Source organism: Sinocyclocheilus anshuiensis, unplaced genomic scaffold (assembly GCF_001515605.1).
Source record: "Sinocyclocheilus anshuiensis isolate Anshui unplaced genomic scaffold, SAMN03320099.WGS_v1.1 scaffold1543, whole genome shotgun sequence".
In the NCBI taxonomy this organism is placed as follows: Eukaryota; Metazoa; Chordata; class Actinopteri; order Cypriniformes; family Cyprinidae; genus Sinocyclocheilus; species Sinocyclocheilus anshuiensis.
The window spans coordinates 693,292-716,050 of record NW_015551074.1 but is presented as its reverse complement, the minus strand read 5'-3'; the positions used below and the strand labels follow the sequence as shown (position 1 = coordinate 716,050).

Here is a 22,759-nt window from a genome sequence, read left to right as displayed (position 1 = left end):
ACATGATCTATTAATGGTAACTTACCGGTAATTTACCAGTAAAGACTGTATGTGTGAAAGGTGCTAAACTCTTCCTCTGTATATGCTGTGAATTTGAATGGCTTAACGTTCATCTGGAAAAACAGTGTGCATTATCTCACTAGATTTGTAACGTAAACCATTTATAAACCTTTGCCAACACTGGAGAATACATCAACCAGTGTCTAAATATGCCATGTATTGTACGTCGCGATTTCAAAATAAAAGTTTGTGCATGCAGCCAATTATTATTGCCTCATCTTTAGTTTATATATAAATAGTCATACTAAAGTCTGGTTTTCACTTAGGTCTGTTTGTTACTAAAAAAAATCAGATTACTCAGTTGTCAAAATAATCAGTAGATTACTTGATTACCAAAATAATCATTAGTTACAGCCCTAGATTAGTTAAAGTATTTCTAAATACAACTGCATTGTTTTACTTTTTGTAATTAAAAGACATATTTTGTCATTGAAAATTTCTTAAAAATAGTATTAAAATATTGTCTTGTTCTGATCAAAAGAAACAGTACAAGACATTTATATTTTAATGAAAGCTTTCTATTTCAAATGAATGATTTTGAACTATCTATTCATTAAAGAATCCTGAAAAGATGTATCATGATTTCCTCAACAACTATTATGCAACTGCTTTCAATTGATAATAATAAGAATTGTTTATTGAGCACCAAATCAGCATATTTGAATGATTTCTGAAGTGTCACATGACACTGAATTAATTATATTGTGCCATTATCAACAAAAACAATCTAATTTGGAATCTACAGTATTGCAATCACTCCTTCAATGCACTTTGCGTGAGGTTTCTTCTAGTGGTCGACCGATATATCGGCAAGGCCGATATTTGGCATTTTTCAAATATCGGCATCGGCCGATAAGTTTTTCTGTTTAGCCGATGCGTTCGAGGTGGGACTTTCATTTTGACACAGTGCTCACATTCTCCCTGTTCGCCGTCATCGTTCAGTTCTGTCTAATACGGATAGAAGTCTGTCTAATAATCCGATATAACTGTTCAACAAAGGAATTAAAATGTATACAAAAAGTATTATGATGATTGCTTTTATATTATTAGTAATAGAAAGGCAAACATTATAATACTTTCTCGTTTGCCGTCAGCATTCAGCAAATACACATTTACATAATTTAAACAAATCTTTGGATGGCTAATGAAAATTTAATTTCACAAACCTTGCAAACTTAGTCGAATCCAGTTGTGAGATCTTGTGAAGTGTGCATGTGACCTGCATGATCGCGTGTTCTCTGCGTGACTTTCGGTCCATGCAAATTGAATGCGTTAAGCATTAAATTCGTGATTTCAAATTATGCTGCGTTTTATGCATTTGCCCACTGTCATCATATTCATGTAATTTTCACTGTGTGCTGTATGTAAAATGAATGTTACCTTGGCTTTATTCGAAAAAATATGATTCCCAATGCACACAAACTTCCCAGAATACTGAGTGCTCTGTTGGTTACAGTTTACTTCCTTTTTAATTATATTTGTATTAAATATTTATTTATTTGTGGAAAATACTTTGTCATCTAAAGTATAAGTAGGTTTATTTTGCAAATTTATTTTTTCATCCATTTTCAAATGATTTCAAATTTCTTAAATATTAATTAATGATTAAACGGCAACATTACAGACTAACTAAAGTTGAAAAAGTGAAAAAATCATAATAGGACCCCTTCAAGTCGCTGGGGTATATTTGTAGCAATAGCTAAAAATACATTGTATGGGTCAAAATTATTGATTTTTCTTTTATGCCAAAAATCATTAGGATATTAAGTAAAGATCATGTTCAATGATGATATTTTGTAAATCTCCTACTGTAAATATATCAAAACGTAATTTTTGATTAGTAATATGCATTGCTAAGAACTTCATTTGGACAACTTTAAAGATGATTTTCTCAATATTTAGATTTTTTTGCACCCTCAGATTCCAGATTTTCAAATAGTTGTATCTCAGCCAAATATTGTCCTATCCTAACCAACCATACATCAATGGAAAGATTATTTATTAAGTGGTTTACAATTTCGAAAAATTGACCCTTATGACTGGTTTTGTGCTCCAGGGTCACAAATAAGCTTTTCTGTTTGCATTCACATTAATACGACAATTCAGACATTAGAGAGTTATTCCTGTCGATTTGCGTCTGTATGCGGACGTGGTTCACGTTCAGTTTTTTGTGTTGTTGTGTGAACGTTCTGTGTGATTCGAAAACATTTCCTCTTCCTTTATGTATTTATTTTGGAACCGTTCTGGTACCAAATCATTTGTGATGAAGGATTCCAGCGTTCATGAGTTCAATCTGTGGAAGCCTGGCAAAAAAAAAAAAGTAAATGGATGAAAAAAAAAAAAAAAAAAAGCTAATTGCACCTTTTTATTTCATTATTTGAAAGAGTTTACATGTAACAATTCAGGCTTTTTTCAGAATTTTGAGGGAAAAAAATCAGAAATGTGAGATATAAACAAAGAATTAAGAGATGTTAATTCAAAATAGTTCACTTGCAATTGTGAGGAAAAAAGTCAGAATTATTAAAAAAAAAGTTGCAATTACTTTTTTAAAAAAAAAAAGCTAATTGCACCTTTTTATTTCATTATTTGAAAGAGTTTACATGTAACAATTCAGGCTTTTTTCGGAATTTTGAGGGAAAAAAAATCAGAAATGTGAGATATAAACAAAGAATTAAGAGATGTTAATTCAAAATAGTTCACTTGCAATTGTGAGGAAAAAAGTCAGAATTATTAAAAAAAGTTGCAATTTCTTTTTTTTTTTTTTTTTTTTTGGGTGGAAACAAAAACCAACTGCAATATGTAAACTCTGGAGAATTCTACGTTTATATCTGGAAATTCCCAATTTTTCTCAGAACTGAGATAAAAACTCACAATTACCTTTTTTTCAATTCCTTTATCCCATGGTAGAAACCAGCTTCCATAGCAAACAGACAGGAGAGTTTGCTAGCATGTGATGATTCATCACTCTGATGTGTGTTAGAATGAGTTTAATCCATTAAACCTTTAGACACAGACGTTATAAGACGAGCTGTTGCCAAAATCTCTCGCTCGGCTCTTTGCACTTTACGACATTTGAAAGATACTTCTCTTGTACAAATAGAGTTTGTTCCGTGTTTGTTGTTGATCATGTTTTTATTTCACTAAATGAAACTTAAAGCACTTTCCTTCAAAGCTCTAATTTTTGTACTTTATTTGAGTTTCATCTTTCTGCTTTATTTGGCAGGTTTGCCAAAAACAAACAAACAGAAAACGAATATTTCAGCACAGATGAGTTACGATCTGAATACATGTAATGAATGTCAAACTATTTCATCAGGGTTGATCGGCCCAAACACAGATGTAGAAGTGTTTTGTGAAAAGTTCAAGTTTTAATGAACGTGAAACACTTTCATTGGCCTTCAGCACGTTTCCTTGTGACTCTATGCTGGCTGGCATAATCTATGTTTAGAGCTCAAATATATTTTTATATGGCGTGTATAATATGTAGATTGTAATTTGTAGCAGGATGATGCTTATTAACGATAACCGTCTTATTAAAACATGTACCTATCTGAATCTTCTTGTCTTGCCTCATTTCAGTTTATGTTTAGAGCTCATTTATTGCTAGTGCTAGTGCTCAGATCAAACCTGTGATATATTACAAACTTGGGGGTTTCCTACCAAAAAATTTTCTGTTTGTGTTGTTAGATGAATAAACTAACTGACATATTTCTAGCGCAGACTGATATCGATTCAGAATCCAGAGCTGCACAAGTGCTTTCATTGTCCTCGCTCTCAATATGAAATCTCATTATGATGTGCGTGTTTCATTAAAGCCCTTCGCTTTCATCCCGAATAACAATAGAGCGTTGTCATCCAACACTGAACATGCAGAAATTGTGCTGGAAATGTCACACTGAGCAGCGGACGATGAGTCTTCATCAGGTTCAGTCAGTTCGGCTCAGTAATATGAAGATCATACCGAAAAGACTGACTGAAATCTTCTAATTGGTTCATTATTACAGTTTGTGGGAATACAATATTTTGATTAGTTTGCATGTGCAGCTTTAAAGCAATAGTTCACACGAAAATGACAATGTGCTCACTCTCAGCTCATCCGAGATGAAGGTGAGTTTGTTTCTTCATCAGGTTTGTAGAAATGTAGCATTGCATCAGTGTCTCAGCAATTGATGCTCTGCAGTGAATGGGTGCCGTCAGAATGAGAGTCCAAACAGCTGATAAAAACATCACAATAATCCACAAGTAATCCACAGCACTCCAGTCCATAAGTTAACATCTGGAGAAGAAAAAAGCTGAAACACATCCAGCATTAAGACGTTTTTAACTTAAAACTACGAGTCCATAATCCATAATAACGCTTGGAGGAAGCGTTATTATGGATTATGGACTCAATGTATTTTAGTTAAAACGTCTTGATGATGGATGTGTTTCAGCTTTTGTCTTCTGCAGATGTTAACTGATGGACTGGAGTGCTGTGGATTACTTGTGGATTATTGTGATGTTTTTATCAGCTCTCATTCTGACGGCACCCATTCACTGCAGAGCATCCATTGCTGAGACACTGATGCAATGCTACATTTATGATACATTGATACATTTCAGACAGTGGCTTACATTTGAATCGTACAGAATGTTTAATTGTAAAATCACAGGGACACACGTCTGTCTTGCATCATGAAACAACACACAAATCTATGAGACAACGTTTATCTGTAACTACAGGCACAAAACAACACAAACGCATCTTCTGAAGATTAACATAAACCCTGTTTAGCGCCTCCAGGCCACCGTAGGATCACAGACTGACCAGAAACATGAACAGAAGAACACATGACGTTCAAGCGCTTTCCTTCCACTGGATCACAGCAGTGACTATAAGGGTGTTTTGTAGTTGTCCTCCATGTCATCAGTGTGTATCTGAACTAGTTAGCACCACGTTTTTTGCATTTCAACAGATTTAGTTTAGTGGTTTTGATTCTGTTGTGTGTGATCGTGGTGCAACGGCAGTTAAAGCAACAGTTCACTCAAAAATTATCTCATCCGCGTATCATTATGAGTTAAAGGGATAGCTCACGCAAAAATGAACATTTTGTCATCATTTACTCACCCTCAAGTTGTTCCAAATGTGTATGAGTTTCTTCTGCTGAACACAAAAGAAGATATTTTGAAGAATGCTGGTAACCAAACAGCTGGTACCCATCGACTTCAAAAAATACTATGTAAGTCAGTGGGGACCATCAACTGTTTGGCTACCAACATTCTTCAAAATATCTTCTATAAGGGGCCGTTCACACAGGATGCATCTAAAAACGCGTGACGCAACACTCAGGAATGGTTTAAAAAAAAAAAAAAACCCGCCATGTTGCCATCAAATAAAAACAGTTGCAAACTTGCTACTGTAAACAAAAGCTGGCAACGCTTGCCCCGTCTCCTGGGTCTTCTGATTGGTCCACTGTTTTGGAACTGACATTGATGAGCGACGCTGCGTGTAAAAGTGGAAATTCTTTTAACTTGACACGACATCGTAAAAACGCGGCGCGACGCTGCAAAAGACGCAAGACACGAGCGCATCGGTCATACACATCCGTCTAGTACGTTTACACAGAAAAACACTACAAAAAAAGTAGCGCATTGGAATGGAAAAACGTGTTCTGTGTGAATGGCCCCTAAGAAAGAATCTCATACAGGTTTGGTACAACTTGAAGCGTGAGTAAATGATGACAGTATTTTCATTTTTGGGCATGCTATCTCTTTAACGTTAATTTCTGAGCCTTTATACGAATGTGTTGGGTGGGTTAGTGCTAATAGGCCATGCTAACTTCTTCTCCTTTGCTTCCCGGTCAAAAGTGTCATAAACCGAGTCTTTGATGAGCGTCTTTGCCGGCACGGGCAGATCGACCACACCCACGTAGTTCTTTTTGGAGATCCGCGAGCTGGCGGTGATGGTGTACGCGTTACTGCGGTAACACTTCATGGACGACATGCAGAACGTCTCTCGCATGCCGCGTCTGAAGTTGGCGTTGTACACGGAGTACAGCGTGGGTTTGGACGCCGTGGAGCTGAAGGAGATCCAGGCCACGGTGACGAAAAACAGCGCTGACCGTCTGCTTGGGCCCGCCGTTTCCCTCGGGTGCCAAAGCTGCGCTATGTAAAACGGCGTCCAGGTGAGGAGAAACACGGCGTTGAGCATCAGGAACATCTTAATGGTTTTGACTTTCGTCCTGGGGACGATGTTCATGGTCCTGCGCACTGTTCGCCCGTCAGTGCCGATCCTCCAGATGTAGCGCACCACCCGCTGGTAGAAGGTCACGATGAGCAGCGCCGGCACCAAGAAACCAAGGAGAAGATGCGCGACGGCGTACGCCAACCCGTCCCAGCTGTCCGCTAGGAAGAAGTCGCAGTGGTTTTGTGACGCCGACGATCCGTAGAAGAACAAACACGGCGATACGAATGCGGCGTCGAAGAGCCAAGACGCCAGAATCATTCGTTTGGCTTTCTCGCGCGACACTTTAAAGCTCAACGGATACACAATGGTGTAGAAACGGTCCACGCAGATGGACAGAAGCACGTAGACCTGGACTCCGGGGCACAGATGCTGCAGGTAGCGCACGGCTTTGCACGCGGCCGCGGTCAGAGGCCAGTGACCCGCGGAAACCTGCAGGAGAACTAGCGGCGCGCAGGCTAGGCTCAACAGCAGATCCGCGCACGCCATCGACACCACAAAGTAGTTGGTGGTCGACTGGGTTCTGCGGCTCCGATGGATCACCAGACACACCAGCGAGTTTCCCAGCACCGATATGACCCAGAACACCCCGAACACGAGGCCGAGGAGCGTGACCTCCGCTGGCGACAGGTCGTATGACGTCAGCGAGACGTTGCTTTGCAGCGAAGCGGCAGAAGAGGAGGCGTCCAGACGGCAGATGACGGGTGTCGGCGTGGAGGAACCGTTGATGGCGGGGTTAAAGAGGACAGCGGAGTGGAACGAGGGCTTTACGCCCTCCGCGGACAGGAAGTACACCATTAGCCCTCTCTGTGTCAGATCAAAGCTGAAAGACACGACAGGTACAATTAAATCACTGTGTTTCAAAGCAGCTCTACGGACAATCATGATGTTTATAATATTTTAATATCGTCATGCTATATTGTTGCTAAGCTGGACGATAATATAGTTCCATTTGTGACGATATAAACAATCAAGCATATGTAAAATCGTTGATTTTTAATATTAGATTGAAGTGTTTCATAATGTGAAGGCCTCTAAATAATCAAACTTTGGCTGTAAAACCTGTCGCACACAATCTACTCCATGCTTCTGTCGTCTGATTGATAGTTTTTTAGTATAATTGTTCAAACGTCCTCCTTCAGCTCGAGCTTCACGAGTCTTTTTGCAGTCAAAGCTGATTTTTATCAAGTAAACGTGAGAATAGCTTTACTAATAATATTTCCAGATGAACACTTACTGGAGTGAAGCAGCTCGGATTTACTTGATTCTCCATCAATCTTTTTTTTTTTTTTAAATCAGTGCGTCTCAAATCTGATCTGTTTCCAGAAGCTTTACTTTCACTGTTGATCTTCCCAAGCCTCCGAAACATCTCACATCTTTTGAGGAGCCGTTTATATTTGTTCATCTCTCAATCAGCACTGGATTATATGTTTGGATCATTTCAATCTGTGACATATTATTGGAGATATAGGGTGACGACTGATATTTATATCAATTTAGGCAAGTATCTGCTGTACTGTTGTCTAGCGCTGGGCTTTTTTGTTTGTCCACAGATTGTTTTCGCTGCAAAACACATCAAAATGTGTTTCCACAGCTGTTGTTCCCATTGAATTAAGCCCTTATTTTCAAGTTTTTCAATTTTACACACACAAAGAAGGTTTGAAGGTGCATCAGTCATCTGCTCTCATTCCATACAGCACTGATGATGTGTAAATGTCTTGTATTAGCAATGCTTCAAAGTTTGAAGAACATCCAACAGATCTTTACTTTTTAATTCGGTAAAAAAAGTCTTCTTTTCCAGTGCAAATTCTTAAATCAAGATGCACTCACCTGAGAGCAAAATGACTTAAGAAGTCTTGTTTTATGAGAAATTAATGAGTTCATGCTCTGTCAATGGGCTCAAAAAAAAATCATAATTCAAAGGGAAATGTTTTCATACCTCATTGCCCTGATCATCTATTTGACGTCTGCATTACATCTGCAAGACGTGTTTTTTAGAGCGTTTGCTCATCTGCAATACATCTAAAGGACGTTTCCTATCAGATGTCAAACAGACGTTTAGAAGATGTCTTTATGATTTAGAATGCATGTGAAACTGACCTCTTAAAGACGTCTGTCAGATGTTTGTACACATCAGATGCTTTCCAGATGAAGCGATCTTTATCTTGCAGACGTACCTGTGCTATCTGGGTGACAGATATATGCTCTTGTTTAAAGCATAAGCTACTTATTTAATTTTCGAAAACAGGACATTATATCTCCAATTTGCATCTTAAGTAAAACAATCTTGATTATTTAGATATTTGTACTAGAAAACAAAACATACATTTTTGCAGTGCATGCCCCAGATAGCACAGGTACGTCTGTTAAAGATCTGGAAAGCATCTGCTGTGTACAAACATCTGACAGACATCTGTGAGATGTCAGTTTCTAAATCATAAAGACATCTTCTAAACGTCTGTTTGACATCTGATAGGAAACGTCCTATAGACGTATTGCAGATGAGCAAACACTCTAAAAAAAAATACGTCTTGCAGATGTAAAATAGATGTCTCCGAGATGTACGCGTGCTGTTAGGGGCAACATTCAATGTCATGACTTTATGAATTCTGATTTAAGACCTTTAATCACCGTGAATTAAGACCTCCTTTAGTCCCGCAGAAACCCTGTAAAGGAAATCGTTTGGTTCTGGATCTGAATCTGAATCCTCCAGAGAGCTCGAGCTGAAGCAGAAATTCAATTAAAACCTTCAGAGACCGAATGCTGAAGATGTTCCTCCAGAGACATTCATTAGGTTGTGTGTGTTGTGCCGATCTGTGTGCGATGTTTACTCTGGTGGCTGCTGTAGTTCATGTAACCCTGACTACATCCCAGATAGCACAGGTACGTCTGCAAGACGTCTGTTAAAGATCTGGAAAGCATCTGCTGTGTACAAACATCTGATAGACGTCTTTAAGATGTCAGTTTTACATGCATTCTAAATCTTAAAGACATCTATTTGACATCTGATAAGAAACGTTCTATAGACAGATGAGCAAACGCTCTAAAAAACACGTCTTGCAGATGTAATGCAGACGTCTCCGTGATGTACGCGTGCTGTACGCGATTCAAAACAAACCCAAACGATTCATGATTCATTCGAGATTCGCTGAAGAAAACGCAAGTTTATATCAACATCTGAGAGCCTGTGACGATCATATCAACTAAATATCAGCTCAGAACTCATTTATGACGGATAACGCGTGGCCGTATATGAAATAAGCATCTCCTGTGAGATGTTCGGATCTTCTAGGCCAGTGGATGTCGAGCATCAATAAAACGCGTCAGTATGTCTAGATCTCATTCTCCTGTCTGTCGTGTTGTTTTCATCAGATGGAAACGCACCTCAGTTTTTGCTCCTGACATGAAGGCGCTTCTTCTTCTCCTCGGACCGCTTATTTCCTCTTCATCATCATCATCATCAACGTGTTTCTTTATATTTCATCAGAGTAACAAATCAGTCACACTGGACGCCTGGTTACCCGAGACAATCAGTCCCGCGGACGCGCGCACTCTCGCGCACTCTCATCAGTCCCGCGGACGCGCGCACTCTCATCAGTCCCGCGGACGCGCGCACTCTCATCAGTACCGCGGACGCGCGCACTATCATCAGTACCGCGGACGCGCGCACTCTCATCAGTCCCGCGGACGCGCGCACTCTCATCAGTACCGCGGACGCGCGCACTCTCGCGCACTCTCATCAGTACCGCGGACGCGCGCACTCATTACTGAGCCAATTATATTTTCCATCCTCTATATCAGATTTTTTTTTTTTTTACCAATTATCCAAATAATGTTTAGTCCTAGAAAGCTATTATTATCAGAACACGTGAGCATAACATACGTGAGCGACATCAGAATTGGATATTATATAATAGATGCTTTTTTGAACATTTTAGCAATTTAAAAATATGAAAAAATTATTTTTTACACGGCACCCCGGTTGGGAAACACTGCTCTAAAGTACTAATCATCACGCAAACATTTACATATTATATTATATTATGATATGATATTAATGGTATAATATTATATAATTGAAATATCACTTGTGATTATCTACGAATTAAAAAACGTTGTTGTATGTTTTTGTTTTTTACTTGTTGTAGGTTACATATATTATAATTAATAATGAGAATGATGCTTGAGGATCAAACTGAACCTAATTTTTATACAAAATCACACAATGAAAAATAGTAGGCTAAATATTAACTACTGCAAATAGCAAACGGATTAAAACAGCAATATAGGCCTAACAAAATTATGACTTTACAAAAACACATGACAAATTCCAAACAATAAATATGAGAACATAACAAATAAATAAAACTTGATTTAACAAATATTTTTTAACATTTTCTAACTGTATTTAACATTTTCATTTTCACAAACTTCAAATGTTATTTTATGTTTATGCATTGGAAATGGATCTTTACTATCCCTGATTAGGCATATTATTTTGCATTTTAGGGTCATTTTGACCACATAGTATGTGCTTTCTACAGATGTAATTGTGCAAATGTAATTGTTTAGTTTATATATATATATAGGTTTCACTATTACTGTAAATTATTTAATTAGATCGTCGTTTCTACTATAATAGCACAGAAACACGATGAGTAACTGCAAAAAATATGTAATAAAAAACACGAATTCGTATATTATTATTATAAATGATCAATCCAGGTTACTTGTCTTCCTTTAAGTTCTCTCTCATTCAACTCTTTGTGTCTATTTGATTGATTGCTGTAGCAGGAGACTCTTACTATCATTCATCACAATTTCATTAGTACATTATTTAGCATGTTTATTAGCTATTTTTCTCGTGGGAACAATTGGCTGCTCATTGTTTTAATATTGAGCCAGTGATATTCTATCATCTACACAAACATTTCTGCATATTATATTAGTATACGTTTAGTTAATGTTTAATGTAGTAATGTTTAATTAATTATCTTGTCCTTTATGCTACATATAGTATATCATTACATAACGTGTTTATTAGGCGTTTTCACCGTCTGCTCCTCAATGTAGAGCAGTGTGTTTACTATAAGAGGATCTTTGGTGGTTGGTGACTGTAGATGAACTGATGTTCAGTCTATTTATCCCTTCTGACCTTCGTGAATATGTTAATGAGCGTCACGTTTTACACATCCGTTAGTGTCCTTATATGAGTGGATGTTTGTCACGCTGAAGCTATTGAGTGTGTTGCCTTGGCAACAGCATCTTAGCAGAGGTCTGCTTCTGTGTCTGTTGTCATGGCGACTGACCGCTGCGGTGGACGATGGTTTCTAAAACCACATTTTCAGATGCTCTGTAAAGACTCTTGAAACAGCTGACCTTTGACCCCAAGCGTCAAGAGTTTGTGGTGGTTTTAGAGCAGCTGCGTGTCATGAATAAGCTGTACATGTGATATAATCAGCTAAACCGGTCGTGTGTGGCATCATGAGCGGTCAATCATACGGTCTGTTTGGTCACACGGAACTATATGAAGATGTCTGTGAGCAGAAGCAAAGCATTGTGGGTACAGATGTGGCGTGAAGGAAGGTGAAGCTGTGAGAAATAAGAAACACAATGGTTTTATCAGAACTCAGCGGTTCTTTTACTCATTTACAGAAACAAACATTAATGTCTATAAATAGTGCAAGCGCTTTCATTCACACTGAAGGTCGTTCAGTAACGTTCACCCACACACGAGCAGGAGCGTTTCCGAACCGCACACATGCTTACGGATCTAATGATGGATGTACTTCACTTTCATGACGAGAACAGAAATAAAATCACTTATTTGGGCTTAAGAGCCCAATGTTCACATCCAGAGAATTAACGCAGGATTAAAATAATGGCGTGACGTAAGGTTTAAGACGTGTATTTACATTCTATTCATATGTACAACTAACAGAGTTTGTGATTTGTGCTGTGATGATCCGAGAGAGGCGAGCGCGTCACATCCGATCCACGTCCACCGTCAGCGTCCCGAACCTGAAACACAGACGCCACTGTCATTACAGCTCCGTTACTGATGGGTTCTGCATCATTAATACTGGGGCTGTCACAATATCAGACTTTCACTACACGATTATCACGGCCAAAAGAATTTACGATAACAGTATACTGCGATATCTACAGAAATTGTGAAAAAAAAAAAATGCTATCAGCCAAATTCAACTTTATTTTGACCTAAAAACTGCATACAAAAGGAACATTATAAAACGGGGAGTTCCGGTCCTTGATTCTGATTGGCTGAGCCGCGTTCGAAGCTGTTGTAAATTACTCTACAAAGTAACATACACCTTTGTTTACGTTTGTGTGTTGCTCGGCAACCACTTTGTAGCAACCACAACTGTTTCTGAGGAGCTACATTGTTTGGTGGAAGAATACTGTTTTTATTAATATCTTTACACTTTATTTGCTCCGTTTTATTTTGTGAAACCTTACTACGTATATGGAATAACCGTTTTATAAAAGCAATAAACCTCGTGAAGCCGTGGTTTACAGTGAATTTATAACAGCTAATGGGTTTTAGGCACTCCGCGAACAACGCCCCTTAGCTGTTATAAATTCACTGTAAACCACGGCTTCACGAGGCTTATTGCTTTATTTACCAGTCCTTCCAGGATTTTCGTGTGTGATTTTTACGATCAAAATGACATCACGTGCGCAGCATCTGTATCCTTATGCATTACCACTTTCATAAGGATAATTCAGTTAGATAATTATAATTCAGTTTTTTGTGAGACCTTGATTTTTGCGGTGAAATTGGGCATTTTGTTTATTTTGCATTGGATTCAACGATCGTGGAATTGCGAAAACCTGGATGGACTTATTGGCCTGTTTAGACAAGGCCTCCATAAAACAAGCATAAAAGAACACATTATACAGACACTTCATATTTAATGTTATTTGATGATTTGTTAATTGCATTTAATACTTTCAGGGTCTTGAAAGCTGTTTTTTATGCATGGGTCAAAGACAAAAAAGGGTTTAAGCATAAAAACAATAATACTGCTTTAAATTGTTGTTATTTTCCCCCCCAAAAAATTAAAAAATTTCTGTTTAATGCAATTGCAATTTTGTTTTTCTGAGCAAAAAATAAACATCATACATTTTTCCCTGATTTACAGAAGAGACCCACTAAAATGTCATTCAGTGTAACAATCCTGTCACGCATATTTACAACAAAAATCAATTTATGACTAATTACTTTCACCCCAAATACTAATTAGTTGTAATTTTACATTTTTAAAATGTGCCACTATCCTAGGCTTTGCCCATTTGTCAGTAAGAATTTTGTAATCATTTAAAACACAATCAAATTTAATATGCTCCCTTATTCTTTTATATATTTTAATATGTACACATCGGAATAAGCATGTTTGAATTTTTACATAAATATTGTGTTACACTGAATGACAATGTAATATTTTAATATGTACAGGTCAGAATAAGCATGTTGTTTGAATTTTTACGTAAATGTTGTGTTACACTGAATGACAATGTAACATTATTTCAACCAAATTGTAACATTTTATCCTCCAAAAACGTATTTGAATCCTTAAAAGTAGACACTTTACTTACATTCAATGTTCTTTCTATGGACATAAAATCACTTTTGTAAATTTCTTTTGATGCGGACATCTTAATGTCTTTGACCCGCAAGAGTTTTACTCAAGCGCTTCGAAACAGTGAGTCATTTTGCGACGCAATTGATTCAAATGATTCAAAGCTTCGAAAAGTTTCCGTTCTCACATCACTGCCTAGAGTACAGCGTCCAAATCCGTGTTATCACAGAACGAGGCACAAATTATATTAATTTACAGTATTCTGTATGTCGATTAGCATTGCATTATAAAAATGCACAATCCTTATAAAAAATACCCAAGATGGTACACAGATTAAGCATATACTGTCGCAATAGTGTGTTCATTCTCTCTAAATACTGCTACTTTTACACAGTGTCAATTGAATCTATCACTATTTTCACTTAGTGTAAACAGTATATATCTCTCAGAAAATACTTTTGTTGTCACTTAGTGTAAATAGCTTCTAAAATGTACTACTTTTGAGCAATTTACCATGCCAGTGTTGACTCTTGAACTTTGCACATATTAATACTGTTGAATTCAATTCACAACGCTGTGCTTTAAAGCTCAAATTTGGGCTTCGTACTAGAGTTTATGGACTAATTTTAAACTGCTTTTACTGCATCAGGCTTTTCAAATTACACTTTAAAATCGCATAGCCATATTAATGACTTGGCTGACGTAAAATGTCCAAAATTTGGATTTTGTTAGACCATTACCTCACATAAAGTCCTTAGCTTTAACGCATCCTCTGTAGTGGCCAAGAAAGGGAGTGGGAGTTTAGCACAGTGTACTTTTAATTTTATGGTTCATGGTTATTGTGAGATATTGCGATGCCCCTAATTAACACAATAATACTTCATTTTTAATATTACGACACCCCTAATTAATGCCGTTATTGAACTGAATTGATCGGAATAATGACTCTCCTGAAACTGAATTTGTTTCTTGATGAATTTTGTAACATTCACACTGTAATTTTCCTGTTTATTACTGCAAAGCTGCTTAGAAACGATCTGTATTGTATAAAGCACTGTGAATGTACATGTTCACCTCTCCAGGAACAGGTTGTTCTCCGCCAGCTCCTTCACGACTCCTTCCATCTCCTCCTTCAGCTTCTTCATCCTGTTAGGCAGAATGATGTGTTTATGACAATGTATTTGAATTTTTCACTGCATAACTTAACCCATTCTGCACCTGTTTTCAGTAGATCACACACACACCTGATTATCATAGGCTCTGCTTGTTTACGACCCTATGCTAATTTCTAAAATGAAATAAATAGGGCTGTCAAGTGATTAAAATAATTACATGATGGTTAATTAATCTACTTAATTGTGAATTAATCACACATCAATTTTGACTGAGAAATAACCCCGCAAAAAATAATTTAAAGTCATTATAGTGTTAAACGAGAAAAGCATTGAATAGATATTACACAAAAAGTAGCTTTAGAAAGAAATATTCAGATCGAACACATTGCATAAATAATGATAATAATAAAAATGGGTATTGTTTAAAAAAAAAGAATGTTGAAATAGCAAATTAATAAAAAAAAACAATGAACGTATACTCTAAATATGAAAATAAAAGCGCCAGTAGTGGCAGCAAGCGAGTCATTGAGTCATTAATTCAAACGATTCATTCAAACGGCTGATTCGTTCAGAAATAAAGCAAGTGACTGTCTTTAAGAAGTTCACTCCGCGGATTCATACAGCAACAAAACACCACTTTGTGAGCACAACAGTCGGCTCCGGAAGTAAAAAGCCATTCATTTTCTCCACAGGGAAATTGATTTTAACTTATAAACCAATAAAAAACAGCTCTACTGTGAGCTCCGAGGATGTTAATCAACGGTTTATGCTTTTGTTGAAGCCATCCCTTCGAACTTATGTTTCAAATAATCGTGTTTAACAGCAGGATCCTTGGTAAAAACTACACTACCCATCATGCTTTACAGAAAATTCCACCAATCAGAGAGTCGCAGCGAACAAATCGCGCCAAACGAGCGCGGAGCGTAATCGAGTCGGTCTCCCAAGCTCTCAAAATATTTGAATATATATGCATATTTGGTAAGGTTCATTAGTTATCATTAGTTTACATGAATGCTTCTACAGCTTTTATTAATCTTAGTTAATGTTCATTCCAACATTTACTAATGCTGCATTATTAAAATAAAAAGTTGTGCTTGTTAACATTAGTTAATGCACTGTGAACTAACACGAACTAACAATGAGTGACTGTATTTTCATTAACTAACATTAACAAAGATTAATAAATACTGTAATAAATGTATTGTTCATTTTTTGTTCATGTGAGTAAATACATTATTGTAAAGTGTTACCGCATTTTTGCAATAAACTTAAACTATATATTGTTTCTATATACACAATTAACAGCTTTAAATGGATAGTTTTCTATTTCTCCATCGTATTTAATTCGATTATATCATTCGCAATGCTTCATGGGATTGTAGTTCTTTTCTTAAACAAAGCTATTAAGTTCACAGTCTTGCACCTTTGTCTTTTTGTCCGATTTTCAAATACTTTTTTTGCTTAAAATAAAAGTTTGTAATGTTGTGATTCTCGGAATTTCTGAAAATGAATGGAAAAAAAAATCGTCCGGAGCCAACGGCGCTGAAAAAGGGGGGCAGCACTAATGCACTCTATTGTGTCTAAAATGTAACACAATATTAATTTTTGTTTACTGAACTGTTGTGTCAAATCAATATCACATGTGCAATGGTGCAGATACTGGGGAAAAACGGCAATCTTGCTGATGTGATATTGCTAAACTATATAATATGATATAAATATAAGAAGGGCATTTTTTGCCCTCATTTCAGTCAGTCGTCGTCCTGCATCGTGTTCATCAGCAACTGCTTCACTGACAGAGAGGCTGCATTAAATGCATTAATCATTATTTTTTTCCTCAATTAATCACACCAAATTAAAGTGTTAAATTGACATCCGGACTTGTGGTCATCTCTCACCCCAGCGTCATCTCCACCAGTGTGTTGGGACTGAGGTACGCCTGCGGTTTGATTCCTCCAGACGTCATGGGCACAATCTTCTGCGGTAACTGCTCCAGCAGCTGCACACATGAGAGCCGTTAGCGTCTGTGTGCCGTTACAGCGCGGCTAAACGCACAGCACTTCCTGTTTACTCACTTTATACACGCGCTGCACGAGCAGGGTCACTTCCTGTTCCATGCTGCTGAACTGACCGGTCAGAGACAGGAGGTGCTTCCGCACGTGATGGAACTTCCTGTAAGTAGACGTTCATTCATCAGTCACTACATGTGTCCATCAGATCTCCAGCGAACATCTCGGATTCAGTTTCCATGGCAACACAGCAGAAGCAGCGGTATACGAGAGGTCATGTGACAGGGATTTTACTACAGTTACTTACCCACCGTAAAATCACTGTAAAGGCCGTTCACACTAATGACAATAACTATAATGTTAAAGTTTTAATAATCGTTCTAATTCTGTAAGAGTAGCGAGTCCACACCACAACTATAATGACATAGAGGAACGTTATAGTTATCGTCTGTTTGTGTGGACGCTAAAATTGTTAATGTTATAGTTATCATCCATTTGTGTGGATGTTAATATAGTTAACGTTTAAGCTATCATGCATTTGTGTGGACGTTAAAAAAGTTAATTACTGAATATAGTTAACGACCGTTTGTGTGGATGCTAATATAGTTATCGTTAAAGTTATTGTCCGTTTGTGTGCACTTTAAAAAAGTTATTTACCTAATATAGTTAACGTTAAAGTTATCGTCCGTTTGTGTGGATGCTAATATAGTTATCGTTAAAATTATCGTCTGTTTGTGTGGACTTTAAAAAAGTTATTTGCCAAATATAGTTAACGTTAAAATTATCGTCCATTTGTGTGGATGCTAATATAGTTATCGTTAAAGTTATCGTCCGTTTGTGTGGACTTTAAAAAAGTTATTTACCTAATATAGTTAACGTTAAAGTTATCGTCCGTTTGTGTGGATGCTAATATAGTTATTGTTAAAGTTATCGTCCGTTTGTGTGGATGCTAATACAGTTATCGTTAAAGTTATCGTCTGTTTGTGTAGACGTTAAAAAAGTTATTTACCGAATATAGTTAACGTTAAAGTTATCGTCCATTTGTGTGGATGCAAATATAATTATCGTTAAAGTTATCGTCCGTTTGTGTGGATGCTAATATAGTTAACATTAAAGTTATCGTCCATTTTTGTGGATGCTAATATAGTTATTGTTAAAGTTATCGTCCGTTTGTGTGGATACTAATATAGTTAATGTTAAAGTTATCGTCCGTTTGTGTGTTAAAATTATCGTCCATTTGTGTGGATGCTAATATAGTTATCGTTAAAGTTATCGTCCATTTGTGTGAACTTTAAAAAAGTTAATTACCAAATATAATTATCGTTAAAGTTATCGTCCGTTTGTGTGGATGCTAATATAGTTAAAGTTATCGTCCATTTGTGTGGATGCTAATATAGTTAACGTTAAAGTTATCGTCCGTTTGTGTGGATGCTAATATAATATATAATTCAGTTATATATAATATAACTATACTAATAATTTCTAGTTGGACTGTTTGGATCACACGTGAGCTTCAGTGAGTTCTAGACTGCTGAACGAGAGCCTCTTACTTCATCCACTCCTTCGTCCGTTTGTGTGGATGCTAATATAGTTAAAGTTATCGTCCATTTGTGTGGATGCTAATATAGTTATCGTTAAAGTTATCGTCCGTTTGTGTGGATGCTAATATAGTTATCGTTAAAATTATCGACTGTTTGTGTGGACTTTAAAAAAGTTATTTACCGCGCCCGCGCTTTGGTGGCGTGAAGAACCAGCTTTTGCCTGCAGAAAGCAGAGAGATTCGTGTCATCATGACGCTGCGTCACACGTGTTCAGTTCTTCAGCTACAGCAAAACACACACGATACTCACTTGTCAAACTTGTGGATTTGTTCTTCATTATAAGGCAAACCTGAGGAGACAAGACACGTCAAACACATGAAATGCAAAGGAGCGCTGATGAGATCTCATGAGGTCTCAGACTCACGTCTCTCGGCCTTGTCCTTCTTGAACTGCTGGTAGATGCTGCTGATGGCGTCCAGCAGAACCTTGATCTTCTCCACACTAGACGAGAGCCACAGAAACACAATCAGCAATCAGATACTCAAGTTCAGGCTTAAAATGTGTTCACTGCAAATGTTCTTCCTCTGTATTTCTGTCAGGGTTATTATAGTTAACAAAAACTAAAACTGAAGCCATTAAAAAAAAAAATTTCATTACATGATACCAAATAAATGTTAGCTTAAATAAAATAAAATAAAATCAGTTTCCATGGCAACGTCTCATTTTTATTTAATTTACAGAGATCTATTTAAAAGCAACGAAAACTAAAAGTCAAAAACGCACAACAAAATTAACAAAACTTTAAAATGAACATAAAATCAGAAAATATCAAAATATTAATAAAAACTATAATAATATCTCAATGATACTAAAATAACACAGATTTTTTTTGGTCTTGTTTTCCAGTACAAATATATAAACATTCTTAAATCAAGATACATTTACTGGAAAAGCCATCAATGACTAAAGATATTAAGTGTTGTTTTCTGAAAAAATTGATCAAAATTTAGCTTAAAACAAGGACAAATATCTGCTAATGGAGTCAGAAATAATAAGCTTAATTCAAAGGGAGGACAAGATTATTTTTCTGACCCCATTGGCAGATACTTGTCCTTGTTTTAAGCTTAATTTTTTTATATATTTTTCAGAAAACAAACCTTAATATGTCATTTTGATTTAAGGAAGTTTAGATATTTGTACTGGGAAACAAGACACATGCAATGAGGAAGAACATTGCTACGTCCCAATTCGCCTACTTATACTATGCCCTAAAAGTATGTACTCTTTTTGTGAAGAAAAAGTACACACTTTTGAGTATGTAGAAGAATAGTAGGCAAGCTTTGGGACATACTACTTCGTCATAACTGCGTCTTTAACAGACGCTCTGTTGCTTAGTTACGTGCATTCTGTCACTGCCCTGTCAATCATCTTATCACAGTTAACATCATCCACATTTCGTTTAATTTGATTTCCTACCGTATTGGAGAGAAATTAAGAGGTACGTTGATCTGCCGAGAACTCTGCTCATGTGTTTGCATAATGATGCATTTAAAAGTTAATGACCAAAAGTATCATTATAAAAGTTCACAGTGTTGCCGCAGATGAAATATAACGTGGATAACATTACATTTATATTTTTTCCATCAAGTTAGACATTGATTATTTATCACTCAAATCCGTTTATCTACCTGTCCGTTGGTCGCGTATATCCGCCATGTTTGTAGTTTTTTAACACTTTTAATGCGTGTTTGTAGTTCTAATTGAATCCTCGTCCACCACGCAATGTGTTGTGGGCAATATTAGCCGTTAGAGTGTGCGTCGATCTGCACTTACAATTCTAACCGGAAGTAGTAGACCATAGGCATACTTTTTTTAAACATACTATGATTTGGGACATACTAATTCTATTTTCGAGTACTATTTAGGATGGATAGTATGCGAATTGGGACGCAGCAATTGATTTTTTTGCAGTGTTACAAACAGCGCTTTGCCCTGTTTGTTTTGAGGAAACGAGACGTTTGGTTCTCCAGTGTGATGAATGTTGAAGCAGAAACGCTCACTTCCTGTCTTCAGGGTGCGTTCCCACTTGCTGTGTCCACGTGTCGGTCAGACTTCCTCCCGACAGGAACATGCTGCTGATGTCCTGAAGCGTCTGCTCCATGGAGCCCAGAGAGCTGGAGAGCTGCACACAGAGTGATGAACACTAGTGTTAATTTCGTCAACGAACTTTACGAAAGATGTTTGTTGATAAGCTTTTTTCCCATGACTAAGACGATAATAAGGTCAATAAAAGATAACTGTGACTATATCAACATGCAATATCGTTGACGATAAAATACGTGACTAAAATGTAATTTTTATCTCTTTTTATTTTTGCCGAAAAACACCCCTCTACTACGTGAGCTTTCATGTTTGCGGTTGCCAGATCTGAAGAGTTCAACTCCCCAAATCAGAGCTTCTCCGTTAAACGGATATAGGGGTGGGCGATATACCGGTACACTTTATTAACCAGTAGAAATTAATTTCTAATTGTAAAATGTATTTTTTTTTATCAGTTTAACCATTATACAGCATGACGAAAATGTGAAAAAGTTTTCATCGACTAAAACTACACTAAAATGCTCAGTCATTTAGTGGACTAAAACTTGACTGAACAAAAACAGGACAATTTGACTAAATATGATAACTAAAAAGGAATAAGACTAAGCCTAAATTAAAAAATGAACACGCTTTCATGAAGAGCTCTGAACTTTCATTAGACTTTGAGAATCATCAGCATCTCACCCGCATCACCTTCTTCCTCATGTCCCGGATCTCATCGTACTCCGCCAACAGGAGGTTTGGCTGCAGTAGTTACACATGTGAATCACCTCCGTCTTCTTGTGCGCCGTCTCACTGTACTCGTCTCTGATCAGCTCGCTGAAACACAATGTTCATATAGCGCCGCTTACAGAATGATTCACAGCAGCTTCACACAAATAAACAGAAAATAACAGTGATAATGTGGCAAAAAAGCTACAGAAGACAATAGAGTCATTCTTCAGAATGATTCAGTTCAATGTTCAATCGTTTCAGTTCAGTAACAGTGTTAATGTTGAAAAATACATCAATTATAAAAGGAATTCAGTTTCAGCTGTAAAGCAGCTCTACAGAAGACAACAGTGTCAATTATTCAGATCAATTTTGATTCAGTTCAGTGATTCAATGATTCAGTTCAATGTTTAATCAGTTCGATTCAATAAGTGTTAATGATGCAAAATTCATCAATTATGAAACAAATTCAATGTAAAGCAGCTCCAAAGAAGACAATATTGTTCAGCTCAATTCAGTTTAATTTTCAGTTCACTTGAATAACAGCTCATTTTCAACTATGAAACAAGTTCAATTTCAGCTGTAAAGCAGCTCTACAGAAGACTATAGTGATCAGTTCAGTTCAATATCAGTGTCAATGTTGCAAAATTGATCAATTATGAAACAACATTTTTTTGCAGCTGTAAAACAGCTCAGAGTCATTATCCAGAATGATTCAGTTCAGTGTTGATTCATTCAGATCAATTCAGTTAATTTTGATTCAATCCAGTTTCATTTCAATTGTGAAACAAGTTTCTGTTTTTCTGTTGTCATTTCTGTTGTAAAGCAGCTCTATAGAAGGCAATAGTGAATCAATTCAGTTTGATTCATCAGCGCGAGTCGCTTCGTTTCGTGTGATTCATGAACTCACATCAGGCCTCGGACACCTTTCCTCACCAGCTCCTGGTACAGAAGCAAAGAATCGGATGTCTTCCACAGATATCCAACGTCACCTGCGAATGTCTGAGCAGAAACACGACCAACAGCAATCGAAACATCCCATAAATCATCTATATTTCTGACCAAACTCAGATTAAGAGACTCTAAAAGCAGCAGCTCTGATTTTTACTTCTACAGGAAGTAGTTTTTTACCTTGGCGTAGCTGGCGTCCAGATCCAGGTCGTAGCGCGGCTGTACTTTAGGTGGGCTGGCTGCAAACACAGACCATCGTTATTAGAAAAAGAATGGTTATTAAAGGGTTAGTTCACCCAAAAATGGAAATTAGCCCATAAATTACTCACCCTCAAGTCATCCTAGGTGTATATGACTTTCTTCTTTCAGACGAATCCAGTTGGAGGTATATTAAAAATTGTCTTTGATCTTTCAAGCTGTTTCATGGCACTCAGCGGGTGTTGCATGT

General features: G+C 37.0%; 2 protein-coding genes across 2 annotated transcripts in view; both read right to left on the bottom strand.

Moving 5' to 3' along the window:
• Positions 1–5,766: 5,766 nt before the first annotated feature.
• LOC107662212 (probable G-protein coupled receptor 19) lies at positions 5,767–9,777 on the bottom strand. Its single transcript, XM_016452143.1, has 2 exons — positions 9,668–9,777; positions 5,767–7,106 (listed from the first exon to the last, which is right to left on the bottom strand). The coding sequence occupies exon 2, from the start codon at positions 7,079–7,081 to the stop codon at positions 5,834–5,836; it is 1,248 nt and encodes a 415-aa protein (XP_016307629.1). The 5' UTR covers positions 7,082–7,106; positions 9,668–9,777; the 3' UTR covers positions 5,767–5,833.
• Positions 9,778–11,900: 2,123 nt separating this feature from the next.
• LOC107662237 (serine/threonine-protein kinase TBK1-like) overlaps positions 11,901–22,759 on the bottom strand; it is a 19,533-nt gene continuing 8,674 nt past the window's right edge. Inside the window, 12 exon segments of the mRNA XM_016452178.1 lie at positions 11,901–12,304; positions 14,959–15,030; positions 16,898–16,998; positions 17,075–17,171; positions 18,731–18,769; positions 18,859–18,898; positions 18,974–19,050; positions 20,610–20,731; positions 21,334–21,390; positions 21,393–21,468; positions 22,271–22,362; positions 22,492–22,550. Of these exon segments, the coding sequence (XP_016307664.1) occupies positions 12,268–12,304; positions 14,959–15,030; positions 16,898–16,998; positions 17,075–17,171; positions 18,731–18,769; positions 18,859–18,898; positions 18,974–19,050; positions 20,610–20,731; positions 21,334–21,390; positions 21,393–21,468; positions 22,271–22,362; positions 22,492–22,550 (869 nt within the window). The 3' untranslated portion in view covers positions 11,901–12,267.

Coding starts and splice junctions, on each gene's coding strand:
- LOC107662212 (XM_016452143.1), bottom strand. CDS start 7,081: ATGGTGTACTTCCTGTCCGCGGAGGGCGTAAAGCCCTCGTTCCACTCC.